We start from the raw sequence: 10,442 nt of genomic DNA, 5'->3' as shown, positions 1-10,442 counted from the left end.
CTAAGTGTCACACAAAATTGGAAGGAAATTTGAATTTCAATTCAAATTTTACTTGAATTTGAAATTGAATTTGTGGAGCCAAACATTGGAGCCAAAATTTCACTAATTATGATTAGTGAATTTTATCTATGGTTCAGTCCACTAATCCAAGATCAATTCCAAGATTCTCCACTAAGTGTGCTTAGGTGTCATGAGGCATGTAAAGCATGAAGGACATGCACAAAGTGTGACTATATGATGTGGCAATGGGGTGTAGTAAGCAAATGCTCACCTCCCCCTCTAAAATTTAATTGTATTGGGCTTCTATCCCTAAATACAAAAACTAGTCTAGGTGCCCTAAAATACAAGGGCTGAAAAATCCTATATTTCTAGGGTACCCTACCTACATTATAGAGCCCTAAATACAAGACCCAAAATTAATGAAACCTTAATCTAATATGTACAAAGATAAGTGGGCTCATACTTAGCCGATGGGCCCGAAATCTACCCTAAGGCTCATGAGAACCCTAGGGCCTTCTCTTGCATCTTTGGCTCAATCTTCTTGGGGTCTTCTATCCAATGCCCTTGGGGGGTAGGATTGCATCAACTCTGGTAATCAATTACAAGTATTGTGTAATCGATTACACAAGTTTAAAATGATTTAAAACTGTTTAAACACAAGTTGTGACTCTTAAAATTTGAAATCTAATGTTTTAAAACACTGATAATCGATTACAACCTTCTAATAATCGATTACCAGAGAGTAAAACTCTTTGGTAATGATTTTGTGAAAACTTCTTGTGCTACTCAATGTTTTGGAAAACGTTTTTTGTACTTATCTTGATTGAGTCTTCTCTTGATTCTAGAATCTTGAGTGTTGAATCTTGATCTTGGTTATTCTTGAATCTTGATTCTTGAAACTTGATACTTGAATCTTGAATCTTGAATCTTGATTCTTGAAACTAGATTCTTGAATATTTGGAATTTTCTTAACTCTTGATTCTTTGGCATCATCAAAATAACCTTGGAAGGCATTGCTTCCACATTAGCTCCAAAAGTACTAGAAGATTTTTCTGCAAGCTGTTTGGCTAGCTGCCCTGCCTAGACCTCTATATTTTTTTTGGCTAACTCTGTGCTCTTATGATTAGTCAATGACACCAACATAAACTGAGCAAGAGTTTCTTCTAGCTTTGTTGTTCTCTAAGATAAGCTAGGCCCTTGTTGCTACGGCCTGTTAGGTAGCCCACCCTGGTCTTTATTGAACTGATTACCAGGGTGAGTTCTCCATTGATTCTACTGCTGGTAAGGTTGGCCATGTTGAAATCCAGAAAATCCACCTGCATTAAAATTTTGTCTAGGCTGGTTTCCCATGTAATTAACTTCATGAGATGTTTCTTAAGTGGGAATACAAAAGCCTGACCCATGAGCTCCACCACAAAGTGTGCAACCTGTAACCTGCAAAACAGATGAAGGTAAAGGTTGACTAGCATGCAATTGAGTTGGAAACTTACTTAGTGTTTTAGTTAAAGCTTCAAGTTGCTTGGACAACAACTTATTTTGGGCCAACAAGGCATCTTGTGATGAAAGCTCCAATAAACTCTTCTTGGTAGGAATATGAACTCTATCATGCAAAATTGCGTGGTCACTGGCAACCATATTTTCAATTAAGTCCATGGCTTCTTCAGGTGACTTCAACTTAATTTTTCCTCCTGTAGGAGCGTCGAGTAACTGCTTTGACTGCGACCGTAACCCATCAATGAAGATGTTCAGCTGTATAGACTCTGAAAAACCAGGAGTAGGAGTTTTCCTTAGCAAGCTACGGAATCTTTCTAATGCCTCACTCAAAGATTCATTGGGAAACTGATGGAATGAAGATATTACAGCTTTTCCCTCTGCAGTTTTAGACTCTGGGAAATTGCTCTGTATTAGCTGTATCAATGAAGGTGGGTAAGTTAAGTTTTGTGCCTGAACCTCTGGCCGCACAACACTTGAGAAATATTGCGGCACTGAAGTACTTGAGTAATCTTCCAAGGTCACTCGTCTAGGTTGCTCTTCAGCCATGACTTCGGCTTCAGATTCTACTGTTTGAGATTCCCTGGATGTAGGTGAATTAGAAGATGATGACTCAAAAAAGTGAGCCTCTTCAAGGATTGATGCTACTGTTCTGTCATGCAAAAGCTTTCTTTTTCTCTCTGCGTTGTTTCTTCTAAAGGTGGCTTCAATTTCTAAATCCAATGGAACCAATTCACCTGCAGAAGATCTATGAATACAAACACTAACAGGAACAACAGTTAACCAATTCCAAAAGAAAATAAATTCTGAACAAAACAAATATTAACAAAAACTAAAATTAATAAATCAAAGAATAATGAATTAATGCCTTCAAACTAAACTAAACATTCCAAAATGGAAAAAAGTTTCCCAGCAACGGCGCCAAAATACTTGATTGCTCGTCCCTAGGAATACTACTTATTTGTGTGGGTGCGAAATCTACCGGCAGGTGCACCGGATCATCAAGTAAATAATTAAAATGGAATGAACCGAGTATCGAACACAGGGAACTTGTTCATTTAGCAAAGTTTTGTTAAGTAAGCAGGCATTTGCAAACAGAAATTAATGATTATGAATTAAAGAAAAATATGTTTTATCCTAAGTAAAAGCAATAAACGAAAACAAGTAAGTGTGAAAACATATATCTAAAGGCATTAGGTCCTCCTACTGAGTAAGTTGATGCAATTAAAGATGTTTTTATAATTAAAGATGTTCCTGCACACTATCCCTAGCAATGCAGTTATTTAGTCCCTGCTCTATCAAGTTCTAAGGAAACAGTACATTTCCCAATGCTAAAGTCCCTAACAGCACACACAAATGGGTGATCAAGCCACAAGCATGCATACAATAAACATAGATAGAAGCACTGAACACATAAAACAACCTTAAATAGATATGAAAAAGAGTTTACATCAACTACTCAGTAAGAATCCCCAACTGAGGGTTTTTTCCTTTCATGGCAAGGAGGTTCCTTTTACACTAAAGAAGAGGAATCAAGAGAAATTGCTTTCTTACAAAGGACTGGGGATGTCTCCCCCACCTCTAGGACTCTCACAATCTCTCAAAAACTCACTAATCTCCCTAAAAGATGAAAACTTGGCCCCTTGCTCTGCTCTGTGCTCTCTAAAATTCACACTCTTTAGGCCTCTGACGCCTTTTCAGCTCCTCTCCTTTAATTCTGTGCAAATCAGGCTTAAAAAGGGCTTCTTAATCCCGACGTCACGCTTAGCGCGAGTAAGTGAATTTTGAGCTTAGCGCCAATCTCGCGCTAAGCCTAGAAAGCGACAGACGACTCGCTTAGCAAGCTGATAACGTGCTAAGCGCATGCTTGCAGAGCTGATGCCTTTCCGGATTCCCCTTTACTCGCTAAGTGTGCTGGTGTTGGGCTTAGCCGTTGATGTGCGCTATGCGCATTGAGCTCGCTTAGCTAGATGACTCCTTTGGCACAACTTCAAAATAGCTCCTTTTTTCCTGAATCTAAAGAAAATTTAACATTAATTCCTTGTAAAAAGGCTTCTACTGAGCAAAGATCAAAACAAAGCAATTTTATTTACAATCCTACCAAAAGAACCATAAATTGGGAGATTTATATACATTTTGGAAAACTTTTCTATACAAAAGTTAGTCGTAAACGACGACTAACAGTAGGACTGACATAAAAGGCTAACGTCAGTATTGGAGTGCAACGTAGTTTGTCTCATGTATTTTGTGAACCCTGGACAATATATTTTCTAAAATCACAATTCAACCCCCCCCCCCCCAATTCTTGTGATATTTGCCTTTATAGGTCAATGTTTGTATGTATTCTTGTCAATCATGGTTTATTCATACCCATTTCTTATGTTCTACCTCTAACACTTGGTGTAAAATTAGGATCTACAAGCATTTAGAGGTGTGTAGTTTTCAAACCTGAAACTTTTCTTTGGCTTGAATCCTTTCTTTCTTTTCTGGCTATCCTTCTTGCCAAATCCAAGAATGAAATTGTTGGTGGTTTGTGTTGAGACTTTTGGCAAGCGCACCAATTGTCATTGTAGATTTCACATTTATAAAAGGGTTCGTCTCCACAAGGACTTGAGTTACTTAATTCATTCAGATAAAGGTTATCAGTTTAATAGTTACGTACATATTTAATCGAATGTCATTGGTTTTGGTTTAACTAACTAAAGATAATTGGAAGTAAAATAATAGTGAAAATAACATATTAATGGAAATAACAGAATTATGGGAATAACGAAAATAACAAAATTTAGTGCGTCAGAAATACGTAAATTACAGAAATAATAATCAAAACTTAAATTAATTCAAGAAAACATAGGATTGGATTTCATCGTTCATACCCTTAGTATCCTAATAAGATTAACACATATAAATCATTTTCTATCATTACTGATGCACACATAGTTATCCCAAGTCAATTCCTCGCTCTCGAGACCCAAGAATATTTATCGAATATCGATCCCTCGCATATGAAGTAAATACCCTAGCATTACAATTATATTCTCGTGCTTTTTGCAATCAAAATGCTCTATTCCTAGTAACGTAACGTAAAGAGTAAAATCATTATGTTCAAATTCTAAGATTACTTTCGAGTCTCACTTAAAATCCAATTTCATGACTCTAGTGATCAAATAGAATCAAGCATTACAAAGATTACATCCAATCCTTAAGAAAAACTAACCGATCATTATGCAGAGCACAAAACTAACAAGAGAAATGACGAAGGAAGTGATAAACAGTTGCAACTCTGCAGAACCTCGGCTTCACTTTTCCTCTTCTCATTCTTCTTCACTCTTTCTTTGTGTTTTCCTTTGGTATTTACTTCAGTTGGGATTTTTTTCCCTTCAACAATGCATGGCTGTTTATAGAAAATAGTCAAGGAGTGTAGGGAAATTCGCTCAGGCGAGTTGCTACTCGCCCAGGCGAATTGTGGCTTAATGGTGAAGGCATCCACTCGCACAGGCGAGTCGCTTGCTTAGGGTTGAAGTTACATCTTTAGCGTAGGCAAGCTGGATGCCAGCCTGGGCGAATTTAGGATCAGAAATCTTTATGATATCATTTTGTCCTTCCTTTTGTCTTTATTTATGAATCTAACAAACAACCATCAAAACCTACAAAATCATGAAAGAATCTTTCATATTTAATCAACATTAGTAATGTACAATATATATATATATATATATATATATATATATATATATATATATATATATATATATATATATATATATATATATATATATAACTAGAGTTAAAGGTAGTTTATAAGATAACTATTACAATCAAAGGATAAGTGCTAGCAATTTAAATCTAAAAATAACTAAAATTGGACACTTATCAGTTTGTCCTCCCTTCTTGGATTCTCATTATAGTTTTTTCCTAGCTTCTAATACATTCTCATAGTTAATGTATTTTTCTTCCTTTTTGAGGTTCTTGCCTTCCTTTTCTGGTCTTCTTTAGATCTTCTTTAGTCGTATGCCTTGCCTTGCTAGTAGCGAAGGAAAAATGAAATTTTCCCTTCAGATCTCCCTATGAACCAATGAAACTTCTCGGTAAAGACTGAAACCACTTCAGTGCTTCTTGTTTAAATGATAGCGGGAAATCTTTTCACATCTATAATTCGTTCACTCTGCGACAAGACATTGTGGATTGGAATGCCGACAAGGGATCCTCAACATCAATCGATCTGTCATATAGGTCCATCATAAGAAGTTGTTGCAGCTGTCCCAAGTTAGGCAATTGCTAGGGGCACCCAGCAATTTTTAAACAACCCAAAATGCCCCTATACGTTTTTCTTTTATAAAAATTTGTTTTTTTTCATTCTTCCTTTTTGCTTTCTCTCTCCTGCGTTTTCTCCATTCTAGTGCGTTTTCTCCATTATGGTGCTTGTGCTGTGCGATTTTTGTCAGTGCTGGTTGTGCTTGTGCTCTGCTTTGGTGTGATATTTGTCAACTAAGGTACGTAGCTGCTTTTCTATGGTTGATTGTTTATTTTTGGTAGTAGAATGGTGTAAGCGTTTCAGATTCGACGCAAAAAAATTTCTTCCGGTGAAGACATTACAACTGCGGAAGAAAAAAACTTCTTCCATGGAGTCTCGCGGAAGACGTCTTCCGCGAGACTCCACGGAAGAAGTTTTCTTCCGTTGTTGAAATTACACCTGCGGAAGACTGCTTCTTCCATGGAGTCTGGCGGAAGACGTCTTCCGCGAGACTCCACGGAAGAAGCAGTCTTCCGCTGTTGACATTGCAATTGCGGAAGACGGCTTCTTCCGTGGAGACTCACGGAAGACATTTTCCACGAGCACTCACGGAAGAAACAGTCTTCCGCAGTTGTGATATCAACAGTGGAAGAATGCTTCTTCCGTGGAGTAATTCGTTTTATGATTTTTTTGTTTTAAGATTATTTTGAATGTTATTTTGGTTAATTCTATTTGTAATTTATGTGAAACATAAAAATATATTTGTTGGTTGAATTGTTGATTTTTTTGTCTAGGTTGAAGTATTTTTTGGTTAAATGAGCTTTGTAGGTTATAATTTTGAAATTATGTAATTAAAAGTTGAATTTGGTTATGTATATGTAGATTAAATATTTGTGTGAGGTTGTCAAATGTTGAATTAGTTTGATATTCATAGTTTGTAAATTTTTTTGGGTTGCTATATTGTTCAAATTATTTAGTTGAATGCTGAATCAGGTGATAGTTATACTTTGAATTAAGATGGACGAAGATCAATGGGCATATTACAGTGTGATGTCCGAAGAAGTTGATATGGATTTTCAAGATGAAGAAGATTGTGGTGTGAATGAAGCACATGTTGATTGTTCAGATGCTTTTAATACTTCTCAGGTAATCATGTCGATCAGTTTTAATTGTTTGGTCTAATGTATGATTTGTGTAAAAATTAATATGTTGTGGTTGTGTCCTAGGTCTTTGCAACCCGAGAAGATGTTTTGAAGTGGGCTCGAACGGTTGCCCATGAAAATGGTTTCGTTGCAGTAATTATGAGGTCTGATACATATACTGGCAGCAGAGGAAGAACTTCCTTTGTGTTAATTGGGTGTGAAAGGAGCGGTTAGTACAAGGGTAGAAAGAAAGAATATGTTAGAAGAGACACACGTACTAGAAAATGTTGTTGTCCATTTAAGATTTGTGGAAAACCAGTGCATGGAGGTGAAGGTTGGGCGGTGAAGCTGATATGTGGGATTCACAACCATGAATTGGCGAAGACCTTAGTTGGACATCCATATGCTGGGAGATTGACAGATGATGAGAAGAATATCATTGCTGATATGACGAAGTTGAATCTGAAACCAAGAAACATCCTGCTAACGTTGAAGGAGCACAACAGCAACAGTTGCACCACAATCAAACAAATCTACAATGCAAGAAGTGCATATCGTTCTTCAATCAGAGGAGATGACAATGAAATGCAACACCTAATGAGGCTCCTTGAACGTGACCAATACATTCATTGGCATAGATTAAAGGATGAAGATGTGGTGCGTGATTTGTTTTGGTGTCACCCAGAAGCAGTTAAGTTATGTAACGCATGTCATCTTGTTTTTTTGATAGACAGTACCTACAAAACAAATAGGTACAGGCTCCCATTGCTTGACATTGTGGGGGTGACACCAACCGGAATGACTTTCTCTGCTGGGTTTGCTTATCTGGAGGGTGAGCGCGTGAACAATCTTGTATGGGCATTGGAACGGTTTCGAGGCCTTTTTTTAAGAAACGATCGCCTTCCTGTTGTTATTGTCACAGACAGAGACCTAGCCCTGATGAATGTTGTGAAAGTTGTGTTTCCGGAGTGTAAGAATTTGTTGTGCAGGTTTCACATAGACAAGAATGTGAAGGAAAAATGTAAATCGCTAGTTGGTTAGAAGAATGCTTGGGACTATGTAATGGATAGCTGGGGTAACCTGGTAGATTGTCCTTCGGAACAGGAGTTCCCTGAGCACCTTCAAAGGTTTCAAGTAGCATGTTCCTCGTGGCCAATGTTCATTGACTACGTATGTGAGACATGGATTGTCCCACACAAGGAGAAATTTATCTTGGCCTGGATGAATAAGGTGATGCACCTAGGCAACACAACAACAAATAGGTATTTAAATGTTTTATTATTTTAGTCAAGTTTCTTTTAATGATTGTTTGGAACATTATTGTTATTAATTTGTCTTCTCTGTTGTGTGTTTTAAATGTAGGGTTAAATCTGCTCATTGGTCTTTGAAAAGGATATTACAGAATAGCGTTGGAGACCTCTGTAGTGTTTGGGATGCAATGAAAAACATGATGATGTTGCAGCACACTGAAATTAGAGCATCATTTGAAACAAGTACGCATGTCGTTGGTCATGTTTTTAAGAAAACCTTATACAAGAGGCTTCTGGGAATGGTGTCAAGGAACGCTTTAAATGAAATTTCGGTTGAGTTTGAGCGTGTACATCAATTGAAAGACAATCTGTCTTCTTGTGGGTGTGTCTTGAGAACCACGCTAGGTCTTCCTTGTGCATGCGAGCAACAAAGGTATGAGGGTGGCAGCATCCCACTGGATGCAGTCCATATGTACTGGAGGAGACTTAATTTTTCAGACCAGGGGCTATGTGATGCCGAAGTGAGAATCAAGGAAGAGATTAATAGAATACATAAAAGATTTGAGGAACTTGATGTTTGCGGGAAAGTTACTTTCAAGAGTAAACTCCGAGAATTTGCGTTTCCCGATGAGACCTCTATGTGTCCTCCTCCAACAAAGGTTAAGACGAAAGGTGCCCCAAAAAAGGTAATTGAAAAGAAGCGAAAGATCAACAAAGCGTGATCTATCTTATTGGGAGTTTGTTGATGCTTATCATTCGGTTCAAAACAGCAACACTTGGCAAGGATCAACAAAGCATCATCTTTTGCACCACCGAAGCCAGCAAGGATGATCCCCATGTTGGATCAATTTCCGCCATTTATGCATGGTTTCATTGAGGATGTTGTTGATGTGAAAGCAGATGGTAATTGTGGATATCGGTCAGTTTCCACTTTGTTAGGTATGGGAGAAAAGTGTTGGGCCATGATGCGTAATGAATTGATTAAAGAACTTGGCAAATGGTCGCAAGACTACATAAAGATCTTTGGTGGCACGGAGAGATATGAACAGTTGAGGTTGTCCCTACACGTGGATGGGTTATCCAATGTATGTGTTTTATGCTTTTTATTTACATAAGTAATGTTTACATGACTGACACGTGTATTTGTTATGTGATTTAGGTTAGTATGGACAAATGGATGGATATAACGGATATGGGATATGTAATTGCGTCAAGATATAATGTAATCCTTGTATCATTGTCACGACAACAGAGCTTCACATTTTTTCCTCTCAGAAGTCGACCACCGGCCGATTCTGCTGCGCACCGCATAATATGCGTCGGTCATGTGTTTACTAGTCATTTTGTTCAGGTCCATTGAAAATTTGTTTACTCAAATAATTTCAATTATTGAATGTGTTGGTTTGTTTGTTTAACTTATTATTGTAATTTCACTTACAACAGGTTTATCTGAAAGATCGTTGTCCCTTACCGCCTATCGCGTTGTTGTGGTCAAGCAATGCGTATCCGGAGGCAAAACAATGGCCAACTGAATATGTAGGTAGAATGCTGCAATACTTAAGCCTAATAACAATTAATAAAACGCATGTAGACCTAAGCGGACACTGAACTTGTAATATTTATGTATCTATATGTACATTGGATTTATGTTCATGTAATTAATGAATTGTTCCGTGAACAAGTGTTAGTGTGTCAAATTGTTATATTTGTGTTGAACTGAATGCTAGTTATATGTTTCTAATAGGCCGAAAACCAACTTTTTTTATTTTTGGTGCCTCCGTTTGAGGTGCGATTCAATGGAACGGGGCACTGCTTTTATTTTTTTTTTTGGGTTCCTTGACGTGCAAATATGCCAAATAGCAGCCCTAGACAGTCTCAAGCGGCTCCCACATAATTTAAAAAAAAGCCCGAACAGGGGTACTTAGGCATGTTTCTAAAAGGCACAAAACCAATTTTTTTTATTCTTTACTGTACATATATATATGGTTAAAATATATAATTTCAGAATAGTTATAAATTTTAACATTTAAATTACAAATTATTTTATCTTCTTTATTTTATATATTCAAATACCATTATAAATGTGACTCATGTGTGTGGTTTATATTTAAATTTCAAACCATATATTTATAGAGAGACAAACAAAAATCATAAATGATGTAAGTAAATGTGTTTTATGACATACATAAACAAATACAAAAATTAATAATTCAAGTACAATAAAAATATAAATCCTAATCTATGCGGCGTCTCTGGCGCGGCCTAAGACTTCCATCTGCAGCGTCACCTCTAGCTCTCCTCAGACAACGAGTCATGATGTCATGT

At 37.1% G+C, this 10,442-nt stretch overlaps 1 protein-coding gene across 1 annotated transcript; it reads left to right on the top strand.

The window, feature by feature from the left end:
• Nucleotides 1-6,742: 6,742 nt before the first annotated feature.
• LOC102664307 (uncharacterized) lies at nucleotides 6,743-9,477 on the top strand. The gene is made up of 7 exons (XM_006582546.1): nucleotides 6,743-6,787; nucleotides 6,952-7,096; nucleotides 7,187-7,378; nucleotides 7,598-7,856; nucleotides 8,230-8,803; nucleotides 8,888-9,202; nucleotides 9,277-9,477. Exons 1-7 carry the CDS (start codon nucleotides 6,743-6,745, stop codon nucleotides 9,475-9,477), a joined length of 1,731 nt encoding a protein of 576 aa, XP_006582609.1.
• The last annotated feature ends 965 nt before the right edge of the window (nucleotides 9,478-10,442 follow it).

This window comes from Glycine max, chromosome 6, assembly GCF_000004515.6.
Source record: "Glycine max cultivar Williams 82 chromosome 6, Glycine_max_v4.0, whole genome shotgun sequence".
In the NCBI taxonomy this organism is placed as follows: domain Eukaryota; kingdom Viridiplantae; phylum Streptophyta; class Magnoliopsida; order Fabales; family Fabaceae; genus Glycine; species Glycine max.
Note: the sequence above shows the minus strand (reverse complement) of the source record. Positions and strands in the feature narration are given on the sequence as shown.